The sequence below is a fragment of the Schistocerca americana genome, chromosome 6 (assembly GCF_021461395.2).
Source record: "Schistocerca americana isolate TAMUIC-IGC-003095 chromosome 6, iqSchAmer2.1, whole genome shotgun sequence".
Lineage (NCBI taxonomy): Eukaryota > Metazoa > Arthropoda > Insecta > Orthoptera > Acrididae > Schistocerca > Schistocerca americana.
Genome location: NC_060124.1, coordinates 108,274,695 through 108,292,680, shown reverse-complemented (window position 1 = coordinate 108,292,680; position 17,986 = coordinate 108,274,695). Strand labels below are relative to the sequence as shown.

Below are 17,986 nucleotides of genomic sequence, written 5' to 3'. Positions count from 1 at the left end.
AGATATGAAATTAAAAGCCTGTCGTGTGAGTGTGGTGCAAGAGTTGAAATTTGAAGAACAGGGGGGGGGGGGGGGGGGGGGAGAGTTCATTATTGTGACTGACTGTTAACATCATTTGCCAATGATTATCTTTTGATCCCTTACTTTACTTCATGTCAGATGAGGCCTGGTTTCATTTGTCAGCCTATGTAAACTCCTAGAATTGCAGATACTGATCAAGGGACAACACACGTATTCTGCACAAAGAACCTCTCCAATGATAGATGATGGTTGTTTGGTGTGCATAGTCCAGCATGTGCTTCATTTGCTCCATGTTTTTTTAATTACATCTTATACTCCATGATATAGAAAACAGAGATTACTGCATAATAGGTGTAAAACAAAGTGTAGTGCTTTAGATAGAGACATGCTGAATGAAATGTGCTTGACTGTCAAGAGAGAAATTTGTGATGCCTTCAATGGCTAACATAGCACAATATTGTCAACTGATCTTTCACAGAACCAAAGGAAGTTCCGATCATATGTAGAGGCTGTTAGTGGCACCAAAATTGGTGTCCAGTCCCTTGCAAATGACACAGGAACTGAAACTGAGGGTAGCAAAGCAAAAGCTGAAATGCTTAACTCCATTTTCAAATGCTCCTTAACAAAGGAAAATGCAGGAGAACTGCCCCAATTCAATCCTCGTACCACTGAAAAGATGAATGAATAAGTATTAGTGTCAATGGCGTTGAGAAACAGCTCAAATTGTTAAACTGAACAAAGCTCCTGAGCCCCATGGAATCCCTGTCAGATTCTATACTGCATATGTAGCTGAGTTAGCCCGTTTTCCAACTATGATCTATTGTAGATCCCTCAAACAAAACACCGTGCTCAGTTCTTGGGAAAAAGCACAGGTCACACCCATCTACAAGAAGGGTATTAGAAAAAACTACTGTCCAGTTTCCTTGACATTGATTTATTGTAGTATCTTAGAACATATTCTGAGCTCAAACATAATGAGATACCTTGAACAGAATGACCACCTCAATGCCAACCGGCATGGATTTCAAAAACATCAATTGTGTGAACCCCAACTCACATTTTTCTCACACGATATACTGAAAGCTTTGTATCAAGGGAACCAGGTAGTTGCAGTATTTCTTGATTTTGGAAAAACATTTGACTCAGTACCACACCTACACTTATGGTCAAAAGTACAATCGTATGGGGTATCAAGCGAAATTTGTGACTGGACTGAGGACTTTTTGGTAGGGAGGACACAGCACGTTATCTTGGATGGAGACTCATCATCAGATGTAAAAGTAACTTTGGGTGTTCCCCAGGGAAATGTGTTGGGGCCCTTGCTATTCACATTGTATATTAATGACCCCACAGATAATATTAATACTAAAATCAGGTTTTTTGCAGATGACAGTTATCTACAATGAAGTACTCTCTGGAAAAAGCTGTCTAAATATTCAGTCAGATCTTGATAAGATTTCAGAGTGGTGCAGAGATTGGCATCTTGCTCTAAATGTTCAGAAATGTACAATAGTGAACTTCACAAACGTAGTAACATATGACTGTAAAATCAGTGAGTCACTGATGGACTCGGTCAACTCATACAAACACCTGGGTGTAATACTATGTAGGGATACAAAATGGAATGCTTACATAGATTCAGTCGTGGGTAAAGCAGATGTTAGACTTTGTATAATAGGTAGAATACTGGGGAAGTGCAATCAGTCTACAAAGGAGATTGCTTAAAAATCACTTGTGTGACCAGTTCTAGAATATTGCTCAAGTTTGTGGGACCCATACCAGATACGACTGACGAGGGATAATGAACGTACATGCAGAGAAGGGCAGCACGAATGGCACAGGTTTGTTAAATCCATCGTAGAGTGTGATGGAGATACTGAAAGAACTGAACTGGAAGGCTTTTGAAGACAGACGTAAACCATCCCACAAAAATCTATTAACAAAGTTTCTAGAACCGGTTTTAAATGATGACACAGGTATCATGAGGATAGGATAAGAATAATTACAGCACACACAGAGGAATTCAAACAATCATCATGGTGTTTGTGGAGTATAAATGTAGCTGTACATGTAAACAGTGCCAGATTTCTAGAGATCTTTGACTACTTCTATGCACAATTAACAGATGCGGACAAGCTGTAAGCAGTATTCCAACAAGATGGAGCAACCAGTCACACATATAACCACGGTAGATGAACTTGTCAATACGGGCCTCTGGCCCCCAGGTCTCCGATCATGTCATTCTTATTTATGAGGCACACTAAAAAGCAAACTGTATGCTTGACAATCATCACACAATAGACAATCTTAAACGGAACATTAGAAGGGAAATTAACATCATATCTGCAGAATTACATTGTGTTGCGGTAATGTCATCACACAAAGTCAGCAATGTCTGATGCCAATAGCACCTCTTTCAGCAATCTCTGATAAACAAGTAACCTACATGTTTTTTTAATGTTACTATTACCTATTCTTTTTTTAGTTAGTTTGTTTGTTACTTGAATCTCGGGGGGTGTACTGGTTTATGTGGAACACACTGTATATAACTGGCCTGAGTTTTGCTATTATGATTTGTATTTTATTTTAAATTTTAAGTGTTGCTAACTTGCAGTTAATTAAGTTTTAACTGCAAATCTAGTTTGATGAATTTTGCTGTGCTCAGTTATTTATGTATTATATCAGATAGGCCAATCTGTTTAACAGTGCTGTATAATTTATAGTTTAAAATTTCTATCCTATATTGTAAATTGAATTTGTTAAAAAATTATTCTTGTGTATGAGGTGTGATCAAAAATTTTTAAACAGGAATTTTTATAATTTTGTGGCCTTCATACATCATTTTCATCCCCCCCCCCCCCCCCCACCCCCCCCCCCCCCCCCCCCCCCCCCCCCCCCCCCCCCCCACCCACCCCCCCCCCCCCCCCCCCCCCCCCCCCCCCCCCCCCCTTCTCTCCCCATCGCTCAACATGTTCCCGATATGTGTTTGCATTTTCAGCTGTTTTGAATATTTAGTTTACTGTAGACAATCAAAGAGGTTACACATTTTCTTGAGTGCTTGGTGAATTCTTCCTTTTAAAAAAGATGGATCAAAGAATATGCATTAAATTTTGCTTGAAAATGGAATAAAGTCCAGTACCACATTTGAAATGTTGACTGTGGCTTTTGGTGAATCTACTATGATCAAAACAAGAGTTTATGAGTGGTTAAACATTTATAAACATTTCAAAGAGAGTTGAGAAGACACCGAAGACGATGACTAGCACATCATTTACTGACAATACAGAAGTAAAGGAAATGGTCCTGGAAAATCACTATCAGAGAGGTTGCTAATAATGTCAGCCTAACTCTCGCTCAAGCTAAGAAATTGTTTTTGGCATTTTGGAGATAAAACATGTAGCAGCAAAATTTGTTCCAAAACTGTTGAATTTCAGAAAAAACAGACATCACTCAGGAACTGCTAAAAGAAGCTGACAATGATCCAGAACTCCTAAAGAAGGTTATAACAGGTGACAAAACAAGGCTACACATGTGTGATATCAAAACCAAGGCTCTATCATTGCAATGGAAACTGCCTGAAGACCCAAGACAAAAAAAAAATTTGACACACTCAATCATATATGAATGATCACTGTTTACTTTAATTACAGTGGGATAGTGCATCATAAGCTCCTGTCTTATGGTCAAACGGCCCCCTTCTTTCTATTTCCAAGGCTGTCAAGAACCATGAAAAGACATTGTTTTGCCATTATTGATGAGATAAAAACAGAATTGTTGAACACTATAACAAAAAGTGATTCCAGAAGTGCTTTCAGAGAATGGAAAAAGTGTTGGCACAAGTGTGTTACCATATATCTGAGGGGGATTACGCGGAAGAGGACAAAGTTGATGTTGATGAATAAATAAAGATTCTTAAAGAAAAACAAAAATTCCCATTACTTTTTGATCACACCTTCTATACTGTACATGTAAGATTTGGTGGACCACATAAATAAATAATATGTACATATTATTGGTAAAAACAAATGTGTCAACAGGCAAACAGAAAGTCTGCAATAGGTAGGCACCATAGTTCCTATTTTACAGAAATAAGTATGCAATATTCTTTCTGTAAAAGTTTGCAGTAGGCAGATGCCCCAGTTTGTATATTACAGATGTAAGTATGCAATATTCTTTCTGTAATATAGTTGCAAAAGAAATCTATTTTGTAAAAATGGAAAGAAAACTGCTGTTTGTAATGTGATTTAATCTGTCTTTTGAAACACCTCATTGTAGGTCACTTAAGAAGCTTGACTATGATGATATCAAATCTCTCATGAAATTCATGTCTCCTATATATCAGATTTATATAAAAACCACACAGTAGGAGCTAAAGATACTTCTGTGTCTAACAATTGGGGGTGTAGATTGTGACTCAGACCTATGACCTGATGTTAAAGAAAGATATTCATCTTCTCGTTTTCTTTCTTTATAGAGACTGCTTCACATGTACTCTTCGTGCAATAAAATTTATAAAAAGTAGCTACCATATGAAATAATTTACAACCATATCTTCCCTATGAAATGACATTTGTCCATTTACACGGGATTGATTGGAAATGTTACAATACATGATTAATAATCTCAAAAATAACTTATATTGACTTTTTGCAAACAAAAAGCTTCTTGAACTTTGTCATTCCTTGCCAAAAATTAATTATTTAATATTTATGTATACAACAAAGAAAAACTCTTTTAATCTTGAAACTAACTCGAGCAGAATGTGCTCTTATTTTACTGAGATAGTCATTTGTCACCTCAACAGAAACAGAGATACATACATACCGTAAACTAAGAAATTAAAAAATTAAGAATACTGACAGGTATTAATAAACTATCAACCACTAACTATGTATCTTTGGAGACATACCATACAAGTTGTCGGGGCTTACAAGGAAATTCTGTGTCCCTTTCAATGTATTTGTCACGTAAGTCAGATGAACCAAGCCATAATTTTCCATCATCAGTAATAAGTGCAACATGACGGTTGTTTTGCGACACTGCCATCTCCACCACTGAACTGTTACCATCAGTCATGTCAAGCATCTATAACAAAAGAGTCAATTAATTCACAGCTCATTAAGCATCCCTGTGGACACTGAAACACTACCATTATTAAAAGATATTTTTATATCCTTCCTAATGATAAGATAAAAGAAAATATTCAAACAGTTAAGGGAGATGAAACTTTAATTGTGATGGGGGACTGTAAATTGATAGCAGGAACAGAAAAAGAAGGAAAAATAATAGAGGAATATAGACAGAGGGAAAGGAATGAATGACAAAACTACTGGTGTAATTCTGCACAGAGCATTCTTTAAGAACTAGGAGACACTAGGAGGTATCATACTGATTATGTAATATAAGACAGACTGTGAAACCCGACATTAAACTGTAAGACATTTCCAAGGGCAGATATGGGCTCTTACCATAATTTATTGGTTATGAACTGCAGATAAAAATTTTTTTAAAATGCTAAAAGGTAGGAAATTAAGAAGAAGAGACCTGGATAAATTGAAGTAACCTGAAAGTGTTGGGAGCTGCAGAAGGAACATTAGTCAACATTTGACTGAAATGGGCGAAAGGAACACAATAAAAGACAAATAGGTAGGTTTGAGAGATGAGATAGCGAAGGCAGTAGAGGATCAAACAGGTAAAAACACAGTCTAATGGAAATTTTAGATAACATAGGAGATAATGAATTTAACTGTTGAAAGGAGAAAAGATAAAAATGCAGCAGCTGAAGCAGGTGAAAGAGAATAAACATCTAAAAAAAAGAGATCAACAGAAAATGCAAAATTACCAAGCAGGAATGGTTAGAGGACAAATGCAAGGCTATAGAAGCATGCATGACTAGGAGAAATAAAAATGCTGTCTATAGCAAAATTAAAGAAAAAATAACCAATTGTATGAATATCAAGAGCTCAGATGGGAAAGCAGTACTAAGAAAATAAGGTAAAGCAAAAAGGTGTAAGGAATACATAGAATCACTGTAAATGGGAATACTGTAGACAGGGAAGAGGGGAAAAATGAAGGTAAGATGGGGGCAATTATGCTACGAGATGCAGTGAAAGACCTAAGTCGAAACAAGGCCCCAGAGTAGATGAGATTACCTTAGAATTACTGAGATCTTTGGTAGACAGCAAAACTACTCCACCTGGTGTGCAAGATACATGAGAAAGGTGAAATACCTTCAGACTTCAAGAAGAATGTAGTACTTCATACTCTACAGAAGGCTAGTGCGGGTGCTGATAGGAGCAACCACTATTGAACCACCTGTTTAAGTCATAGTTGCAGAATACTGACATGAATTATTTACAGAAGAATGGAAAAACTGGTACAAGTCAATCTCAGGGAAGATCAGCTTGGTTCCAGAGGAATGTGCAAAGACACGAGGTAACTCTGACCCAACACTAATCTGAGTAAGATAGATTAAAAAAAGGTAAACCTATACTTATAGCAGTTGTAAATTTACAGAACATTTTTTGAAAGTCTGAAGGTAGCACGGATAAAATGCAGACAGCTATAAGTTACCTATAACTTGTACACAAACCAGACTGCAGTTGTAAGAGTCAATGGAGATAAAATGGAAGAGGTGGTTGAGGAGGGAGTGAGACAGGGTTGCAGCCTCTCTCTGATGCTTTTTGGTCTGTGCTCTGAGAGAGCCGTGATGAAAGCCAAGGAGAAATTTGGGAAGGGAATTAAAGATAAGGGAGAACAAACAAAAACTTTGAGAACTGTTGATGAAATTTTAATTCCATTTGAGACGGTACAGTGCTTAGAAGTGCAGTTGTGCAAAATGGAAAGCATCTTGGAAGAAGGCTACACGATGAACATCAAATAAGTAAATCAAGTGTAATGGAATGTAGCTGAATTAAATTAGAGGATACTGAGGGAATTTTGTACTTTAAGAAATGAGACACTAAAAGATAGTAGATGAGTTTTGCTATTTAGGCAGCAAAAGAACTGACAATGGCCAAAGTACAAAGCATATGAAATGAGGAACTCGTTTAGATGAATTTAAATGCTAGAAGCTCCATTTAAAATATATTTTTCTGGAGTTTAGCCTTGTACAGGAGCGAAACATGGATGATGAGCAGTTCAGACAAGAAGAGGATAAAAGCTTTTGAAATGTGATGCTGTAGAAGAATGCTGAAGATTGGATGGGTCGGTTGAATAACTAATGAGGAGGTGCTAAATCCTATTGGAGAAAAACGACATTTCTGGCAAAATTAGGCTAAAAGAAGGAATCAGTTGATAGGACTCATCCTCAAGGAACCAACAATTTTATAATGGAGGGCAGTGTGGAAGGTAACAATTGAGAGGGAGACCTAGGCATGAACACAATAAACAGCTTGAGGTGGACATAGGTTGCTTGAGAGAAGAGGGTTGTACAGAATTAACTAGTGTGTAGTGCTGCATTAAACCAGCCTTAAAACTGAAAACAATGATGACAACAGTATAATAGCTGAAAAGTCTGAATGCAACATAACATTATGAGGAAAACAACCACTTATCACATACAAGAAGTTGTACTAAGCAATGGAGAGGCACATAAATGACAAAATATAAACTGAAGCTACATTGTTTCTTATCATTTCTTAAAACTTGGTATGAAACCAAGGACAGAAGTCCATAAAGAAGAGACTAACATAAAGGTTAAACTAAAAACTGAACAATCACCCACACGGAAAAGTATTATATGAGAGGTTTAGATTAGAGCCTAGACAATATTTAATGCACACGCAAAAGTCGTTTCATTATCAGCTAATATAGAGGGTAGCTCCTCATGTATACAGAAGCCTTCTGATGAGAATATAGAATAGTGTTGCCATGATCATTGGGTGTCTGTGAGGTTGTGAGGTTGTGTGTGTGTGTGTGTGTGTGTGTGTGTGTGTGTGTGTGTGTGTGACTTGTGATTGAAAAAGAGCTACTGCTCAAAAGTTAGAGTAATTGCTGTTTTCAGTAACATGTTTCTGTGCTCCACACATCGAACTGCTATAAGAGAGTGGTTGTCTTTCCCTTACTTTATGTAAATATAGTTTTTTTTTTTAATGTAGCGAACGTGATTCCAACATGTGGATAAGTTAACTAAAAAGCTCAGTTCTGTCCACTTTGCACTTAGAAAACTCTCTCATCATGTTGACCTGCAGATTGCTAGCATACTCTGTACTTTCACGCAATAGTCTCCCTATGGCATAATCTTTTGGGGCAATGCTGCCAAGGAGTAAAAAGATCAGTGGAAAAAATGTTCCTATTTGAGCACAAAAAAGGCGAATACGCTCCTGTTTACAGAAAGACTGACTGAAAAGTGGAATATCAGCTGCCTCATGCTGCCTACATCAAGCATCTTTAAAAATTTTCCAAAAAATGTTGACATGAGAACATATTTGCACTTTTTAACATGCAACTCACCCCTCACTCCCATAAGCTCCCATACCTGTAACTCACCACACCCAATAATCGATCACTGTAAGTCGATCAGACCCATCCACTCCCACTTGCCCACTCTCTCTCATCCATTCAGGCCAACTCATTGTCATTATCTCTTCATGTGTCTCTAACTGTCACTGTCCCCCACGTCATAGCCACAGTTTCCTTTGTTCTATCCTATCAATACTGTCTCCTCTCACTGTCACTGTCTCCCTCTTCCAATTCATTCATTCATTCCCATGCTACTGTCTCTTTCCATTGTCACTATCTCTCTTTTCCTCACAGTCACTGTCAACTTTTTCTCATTATCGCTGACTCTCACTCATTTCTAAGTTTCTTTGAGTCATCAGTCTTCTGCGGCCCACCACAAATTCCTCTCCTGTGCCAACCTTTTCATCTCAGAGGAGCACTTGCAACCTATGTCCTCAATTATTTGCTGGATGTATTCCAATCTCTGTCTTCCTCTACAGTTTTTGCCCTCTACAGTTCCCTCTAGTACCACGGAAGTCATTCCCTAATGTCTTTAACAGATGTCCTATCAATCTGTTCCTTCTCCTTGACAGTGTTTTCCACATATTCCTTTCCTCTCTGATTCTGCACAAAACCACCTCATTCCTCACCTCATCAGACCATCTAATTCTCAATGTTCGTCTGTAGCGCCACATCTCAAATGCTTCGGTTCTCTTCTGTTCTGGTTTTCCCACAGTCCACGTTTCACTACCATACAATGCTGTTCTCCAAAGGTACATTCTCAGAAATTTCTTCCTCAAAGTAAGGCCAATGTTCAATACCAGTAGGCTTCTCTTGACCACGAATACCCTTTATGCCAGTGCTAGTCTCCTTTTGACATCATTGGCTATTTTGCTGCCTTCGTAGCACAATTCCTTAACTTCATCTACTTCGTGACCATCAATCCTAATATTAATTTTCTCGCTGCTCTCATTTCTGTTACTTCTCATTACTTTCGTTGTTCTTCGATTTACTCTCAGTCCATATTCTGTACTCGTTAGACTGTTCATTCTATTCAGCACATCATGTAATTCTTCTTCACTTTCACTCAGGATAGCAATGTGATCAGTGAATCATTTCATTAATATCTTTTCACCCTGTATTTTAATTCCACTTCTGAACCTTTCTTTGATTTCCATCACTGCTTCTTCAGTGTACAGATTGAAAAGTAGGGGCGAAAGACTACATCCCTGTCTCACACCCTTTTAAATCCAAGAATTTCGTTCTTGGTTGTCGACTCTTATTATTCTCTCCTTGCTCTTTTACATATTGTATATTACCACTCTCTCCCTGAAGACAGATTACCCCTATTTTTCTCACAATTTCGAACATCTTGCACCATTTTACACTGTCGAATGCTTTTTGCAGGTCTAGTTTCTACTTCTCTTGATTTCTCTCCCAGTGGCATAGTCTCCTTCATTCTTATCCTAGCACAGTTCCATCACTGTCAACTATGTTCCACTACCACTATGTCCCACTCTTTCTCCTGCACTGCCCCTGTTTCTTTCACTCTTCCTATATCACAACCCCCGTCTATTACCTTGCAGTATTTATTACCGCAAGCTCTTTCCCACTGACACTATCTCTTTCTCTCTCGAAATAACAAAGGGAAAATGTTCGCATGTTAACATTTTTCAAAAAAATTTTAAAAGTGCTGGAGAACGTGGAATGAGGCAGCTCGCACCCCACTTTTCAGTCAAAGCCTTTTAAACAGGGGCATATTTCCCTCTTTGTGCTCTAATAGTAGCATTTTTCTGCTGGTTCCCTTCTTTTCCCTGCTACAGTAGGGCGTTTCACTCATACATGAAAAGAACTTAATGGATCAGTAAAATTTTGATAGTTTACTTATGTGAAACTGAAGTAATATAGAACTATATAATTTTACACCTCAGACCAGATTTTATGTGCACAAAAATATGTTTAAGTGCTTCAGTACAACAACAACACGGGATTCCCAGAACCCTTCTGCTGACTATGGAGACACTTTGCAGTATATTTCTCCATGCTAAAACACTTTATAAACTACATTTTGTCCTCATACCAGATTTTATGTGCATATTTTACGTGTACAAATAGGTTAACTTTTAAACTCTGTATCTCAGAAACAGATAGAGATTTCAAGAAAATTTTCAAGGGTGTTCTGGATAGGGATCTAAGGAATACATCATAAAAATTACAGCCATTCACTGAACGTACTGATCTTGGACCCTACAGCTCAGTTTTGGTACCCAAACACCACGTTTTTCACGTTTTTTCAGGAATAGCACTCGAACTAAATGGTGGCCCTGTAAGTCCCTTAAGGCACACCACTGACCACATCTAAAACAAAAAGAACCAAATGATTTTCTCCATTTGCCTAATCTAGAGGAAGTGTGCAATACTAAAACTTTGGCCCTGTACTGTAGTTAAAGTAAGACAATCCTTCAGTTGGGTACACAAATCGTCCATAATGCAAGGGCTATCCGAAACACTTGACCCTCTATCACCAACTGAATCCAGTGTATGAACCCCAAAAAATCTCAATTTTATGCATAGCATTTCAGAACATAGGTAGTACATACTCTCATATGAGCAGTGATACTGAAGAGACTCAGCATTTGACTCACCATGAGCCACAGGCACCCTTGCATATCAGAGGTTGTCCCCCTTTTGGACCTCTGGGCAGGGACTACTCAGGAGGACATTGTTATCAGGAGAAAGAAAATGTGTTCTATGGATTGGAGCATGGAATGTCAGGTCTCTTAGGGAAATTGATAGGTTAAAGTTAGATATAGTGGGAATTAGTGAAGCTCGGTGGCAGGAAGAACAAGACTTCTGGTCAGGTGAATAGAGGGTTATAAACACAAAATCAAATAGGAGTAATGCAGGAGTAGGTTTAATAATTAACAAAAAAAAAAAATAGGAGTGCGAGTCAGCTATCATGAACAGCTAAGTGAACGCATTATTGTAGCTAAGAGAGACACAAAGCCCATGCCTAGCACAGTAGTACAAGTTTATATGCCAACTAGCTCTGCAGATGATGAAGAGATTGAAGAGATGTATAATGAGATAAAAGAAATTATTCAGATAGTGAAGGGACATGAAAATTTAATAGTCATGGTGGACTGGAATTTGATAGCAGGAACAGGAAAAGAAGGAAAAGTAGTAGGTGAATATGGAATGGGGGTAAGGAATGAAAGAGGAAGTCGCCTGTTAGAATTTTACACACAGCACAACTTAATTATGGCTGACAATTGGTTTAAGAATCTTGAAAGAAGGTTTTATATGTGGAAGAGGCCTGGAGACACTGGAAGGTTTCAGACAGATTATATAATGGTAAGATAGATATTTAGGAACCAGATTTTAAATTGTAAGACATTTCCAGGCACAGATGTGGACTCTGGCCACAATCTATTGGTTATGAACTGTAGATTAAAACTGAAGAAACTGCAAAGAGGTAGGAATTTAAGGAGATGGGACCTGGATAAACTGAAAGACCAGAGGTTGTAGAGTGTTCCAGAGAGAGCATTGGGGAACAACTAACAGGAAGAGGGGAAATAAATACAATAGAAGAATAATGGGAAGCTTTGAGAGATGAAATAGTGAAGGCAGAAGAGGACCGAGTAGGTAAAAAGATGAGGCTTAGTAGAAATCTTGGGTAACAGAAGAGATATTGAATTTAATTGATGAACTGAGAAAATATAAAAATGCAGTAAATGAAGCAGGCAAAAAGGAATACAAATGTCTCAAAAAAGAAATCGACAAGAAGTGCAAAATGGCTAAGCAGGGATGACTAGAAGCATATATCACTAGGGGTAAGGTAGATACTGCCTACAGGAAAATTAAAGAGACCTTTGGACAACAGAGAACCACTTATACGAATATCAAATGCTCAGATGGAAAACAGGTTCTACGCAAAGGAGAGAAAGCAGAAAGGTGGAAGGAGTATATGGAGTATCTATACAAGGGTGATGTGCTTGAGAGCAATATTATGGAAATGGAAGGAGACATTTATGAAGGTGAAATGTGAGATATGATACTGTATGAAGAATCCAAAAGAGCACTGAAAGACCTAAGTCAAAACAAGGCCCGGGGAGTAGACAACATTCCATTACAACTACTGATAGCCTTGGGAGAGCCAGCCCTGACAAAACTCTACCATCTGGTGACCAAGATGTATGAGGCAGGCGAAATACCCTCACACTTTATGAAGAATATAATAATTCCAATCCATAAAAAAAGCAGGTTTTGACAGGTGTGAAAATTACTGAACTATCAGCTTAATAAGTCACAGCTGCAAAATACTGACACAAATTCTTTACAGACGAATGGAAAAACTGGTAGAAGCTGACCTGGGGGAAGATCAGTTCAGATTCTGTAGGAATGTTGGAACACGTGAGGCAATACTGACCCTATGACTTATCTTAGAAGATAGATTAAGGAAATGTAAACCTACGTTTCTAGCATTTGTAGACTTAGAGAAAGCTTTTGACAATGTTGACTGGAATACTCTCTTTCAAATTCTAAAGGTGGCAGGGGTAAAATACAGGGAGCGAAAGGCAATATACAATTTGCACAGAAACCAGATGGCAGTTATAAGAGTCGAGGGACATGAAAGGGAAGCAGTGGTTGGGAAGGAAGTGAGACAGGGTTGTAGCCTCTCCCAAATGTTATTCAACCTGTATATTGAGCAAGCAGTAAAGGAAACAAAAGAAAAGTTGGGAGTAGGTATTAAAATCCATGGAGAAGAAATAAAAACTTTGCAGTTTGCCATTGACATCATAATTCCATCAGAGACAGCAAAGGACCTGGAAGAGCAGTTGAACAGAATGGACAGTGTCTTGAAAGGAGGATAGAAGATGAACAGCAACAAAAGCAAAATGAAGATAGTGGAATGTAGTCGAACTAAATCAGGTGATGCTGAGGGAATTAGGTTAGGAAATGAGACATTTAAAGTAGCAGATGAGACGTTATTTGGGGAGCAAAATAACTGATGACGGTCGAAGTAGAGAGGATATCAAATGTAGACTGGCAATGGCAAGAAAAGTGTTTCTGAAGAAGAGAAATTTGTTAACATCGAGTATAGATTTAAGTTTCAGAAAGTCTTTTCTAAAAGTATTTGCATAGAGTGTAGCCATGTATGGATGTGAAACATGGGCGATAAATAATTTAAACAAGAAGAGAATAGAAGCTTTCAAAATAGGGTGCTACAGAAGAATGCTGAAGATTAGATGGGTAGACCACGTAACTAATGAGGAGGTACTGAACAGAATTGGGGAAAAGAGGAATTTGTGGCACAATTTGAACAGAAAAAGAGATCAGTTGGTAGGACATGTTCTGAGGCATCAAGCAATCAACAATTTAGTATTGCAGAGCAGTGTGGAGGGTAAAAATCATAGAGGGAGACTAAGAACGAATACACTAAACAGATTCAGAAGGATGGAGGGTGCAATAGTTACTTGGAGGTGAAGTAGCGTGCACAGGATAGAGTAGTATGGACAGCTGCATCAAACCAGTCTCTGGACTGAAGACCACAACAACAACAGTAAATTCAATTTAGCATTAACGTTTAGCAATGGAAAAAACAGGGTCTTGTCAATTGATGTATGGAAATGATAAAAAAATCTGACTGATGAAATGCAAAATTTTTATAAAACATTTTAATAGAAGAGGAAATTTGGATACACACACGAGCTGGAAATTAATCAGCACTCTTTGGGTGTTACAATATGATGTGATATCCAAAAAAAGAAGTTCCAACCAGGAAGCAATTCCAAGGAAATGGTAACTTGTTGATTCCATTTCAATCGGCCTGTCACTGACACAACTGCAGCAATAACATATGGAAGAACAGATAATGCTGAATGTTATACAACAATATCTTTGCTACAAGTAATCAATGAAATAAGGAAAAATAGCCAAAAACTTACCCTCAGTTATCATAATGACAATGCCATCTGCCACAGCCACACAGTGCATCAAATAATTGATTATTTTATGAGAAAAATCAAATTAATGTTTCATTGTGTTAATTACCTAATAGTCTTTTCTTCCCTTATGTCAAACAAGAAATCCATAGATAGTCACTTTAATCACGTTAAGAAGCTGTTGAACTTCTTTGAAAATGTATTTCTGAGGCATCATCAGAGCAGAAAAAATGTTCCCATAATTGGTTTGAACCCTTGCAAAACAGTATAGTTTTTAAAGATGAATATTTTCAAAAACAATAAAACAATTCGTATCAAAAATGATTTCTTTCATTGCTTTTGTACATAGTTAAAAGGCAATGCTTTTATTAGGTGACACTTGCACCAGAAAGCCTACAGTGCAGCCACAGTTGTGTGACACTGTTTATGATGGTACAATACTGCTGTATGATGCTACTAGTGCTCCGGCTATAGGTTAACGCAGGTGCTGCAGTGATGTTATTGAATTCTCGAACGTATGAGAGTTGGTGATGCTGGTGTTGAGAACTTGTTCAGGATGGACACATTTCAGGAATTTGGATTTTCTATCACCAACTCAGTTCACCTTTTGTCCAATAAGGTACTGTATTCTCCACTGGAAACACTGTGTGAGGAGTTTTCAGGTCTTTTTTTTTTTTAAAGTACAGGGTGTGAATTTTTCTGCTCATATTTCTTTGAAACCCAAGGGTCTGCTTAGTTTTTATTGTGTGCATCCTATTCCTGTCACCCTGAAAGATAAGGTGAATGCAGAACTGGACAGACTTCAATCTCTAGGGGCACTGCAATCTGTTATGGCGAGGTTCTCTCCAGACCAGCACATAGTTTTGGCGATTGATACCTCACAGTGCAGCCTCGGCACAGTCCTAGTGCACCAACATGCCGGTAGCTCTGAATGACCTGTTGCTTTTGCCTTTAAATCTCTCACTCTAGCCCAGCAGTGTAACTTTCAGGTGGAAAAAGAGGCTCTTGCCATAGCCTATGCTCTCCAGAAATTACATGTTTTTTGTTTGGCTCCAAGTTTCACCTTATTCCTGACCATAAACCCTTAGTTTCCTTGTCCCTCACACTTCCTTGCCTACAATGCTGGTGCCGTTCTTCTCTTGCCACAATTATGAAATCCACTTTTAACCTTTGCCTAGACATGCCAATGTGAGCACCTTGTCCCACCTTCCTGTGGGTCTTGACCCCAACTTTGATTACGAAGAACTGCTTTGCTTCTATCTTTATACTGAAATGCAGACTGCGGTCGAGGGTTTTCCAATTACAAGCTTTCATGCAGCAGCTGTCGTTACTCTGACCTGGTTCTGCACCAGGTGGTTCGGTTTGTTCAAAGGACTGGCCACACTAACTGCCAGGTCTGTTTTTGATGGTGTTTTGTTGTTGTCCATGGAAGACCTCTCTCCCAGAGTAACCACCCCACCGTGTTATGGCATGAGGGTCTATGCATTCTCCACCACAGCTATCAGGCAGTTTCACACACTAAACTGTCAGCTAGGAGACGTGTTTTGGACCTGGACTGGTGGCGAAATTGTGCATTTTGTCACAGCTTGTGAGCACTGTGCCTGACAACAGGCACCTTCCAAGACATCTCTGCCCCCTGTCCCACTCCACACCAGCTATGCGAATGCATTCATATAGACTTTACGGGTCCCTTCTTGAATTCCTGTTGGCTCTTGGTTGTGGATGCATTTGCCCAGTTTCCTTACATTCTCCAGTGTGTCTCAACATTGGTTGAGATCACAACTCTCACGCTTTTGAAGATTTCTCTATTGAGGTGTTGCCTTGCATCTCATTTCTGATACGAGGCCCCACTTCATTTCTCATACCTTTCTTCGCATCATTGCATTCATCATGTTACAGCTCTGACATTCCACCCTCAGGCGAATGGTGAGGTGGAATAAGTAGTGAGTAAGTTCAAGTCCCAAATGAAAAAGTTTGTTATGAGTTCTTCACCAGATGACACCCTTCTCCATTTTGTGAGCACCTATCACTTCACATCTATGAGAGAGCAGAGCCGGGTTGAGTTGTTTCACAGCTGACAGCCACGCATACTCCTCCAGCTTCTGCAGCATGCACCACACCCACTGTGGGAAGGTTCACCTGGTCACTCTGAACTGCAATCGCTGGTGTGGGCATATTGGCTTGGTCACCAGCTCAAGAGGATACTGACCGCTTTTGTCTGCCACCAGACGCCATCTTTGTGACATCCCTCCAGCCAATGGGCTGGTGGAAAGCCACTTTGATCAGTTGCACTCCCGCTAGCCACCAGAAGCTACTGGTTCAAGGGTGCAGCCCCCTTCACTGCAGCCTGCACCACTGCCCTCCACTTCAAGTCCGTCTTCGCCTGCTATGGAGATGCCCCCTCCCATTGGCTGCCTCCTGAACATGCGGCACCCTGGGGTTCTGGTTTTGTGGTGCCAGACACTGGTCCGTGTTCAGCATCACATCTGTTGCCGCAGCCTGCTGTTCTACACCGGCCCCCTTGTCATCATCATCTGAGCCATTGTTGCCGGTGGGTCCACTAGGACCTGCGTGCTGATGACAATGCAATGCAGATATAGTGATGGCACCCTCCTCTGTGGTGCTGTTGTCAGGTGCCACACGGGACCACTGCCCTCGAGTGCACCCATGTCTCTGAATGTTCTGGCACTATGTTCAGTGCCCACTTGGTACATTGTCCCACCTTACCGTAGACACCAGCTACCACCACTCCATATCCGATGGATATGTCTCTTGTTGGGCTGTTGCCATCTCCTCTGTCACCTGGGAATCCTTTTCGCATGAGGGAGAGGTGTGCTGTATCTTGCTGCTAGTGTATGTGAGTGTGAGTGCACCGAGCATAGTGTCACACACTAAATTAACCACCAACTGCATCTGCTTGGGCCTAACGCTAGAGGCTGCCTGTATGAAGTGTGTGCACGGCACAGTCTCCACCACACCATCTACTGGCGACTCGTGCCTACATACACGTGGAACAGCACTAACCCACTCTCACTATGTTCTTTTAGATCATAGCGCTCCCTAATGAGTTCTGTGTATTGTTTATGTTGCAACTTCTGTATGATTCTTTTGTCTTGTTACATATGGAGTCACATGAGGTTATTGTTCAGAAGTTTGTTAATAAAGCCATATTTGAGTTACTTGGATCATTTAGTGTATTACTTGGTTACCTTCTAAGCCTACACAAAAGGCGATTAAAGTGTTGCTTGTATTCAATCATCCAGACAAGGCAGTGGATGAGCATTCATTACAATTCTTTTTACATGCAGCTAGTTAGAACAATACAACAATAATTACTTGTGTAGTCTCCACCAGGTATGTGGAGGGGAATGACAACAGCTTCTTCCTACAGGTCAGGAAACTGCTGTTCTTCATATGTTGTTGTTGTTCTTCTTGTTGTCATAGTCTTCATCATGAACGATGGTTTCATGTGCCTTTCCACACTATTCTATCCTCTGCAAGCCCCTTCATCTCTGAATAACTACTGCAACCAACATCCACTTGAACCTGCTTACTACATTCATCCCTTGTTCTGACTC

At 39.4% G+C, this 17,986-nt stretch overlaps 1 protein-coding gene across 1 annotated transcript in view; it reads right to left on the bottom strand.

Annotated features, from left to right (window-relative positions):
* Window positions 1–17,986, bottom strand: part of LOC124619390 (vacuolar protein sorting-associated protein 16 homolog) — a 216,150-nt gene that overhangs the window by 115,359 nt on the left and 82,805 nt on the right. The window contains exon 5 of the mRNA XM_047145737.1: window positions 4,931–5,106. Within this exon, the coding sequence (XP_047001693.1) occupies window positions 4,931–5,106 (176 nt within the window). The remainder of the gene's footprint in view (window positions 1–4,930; window positions 5,107–17,986) is intronic.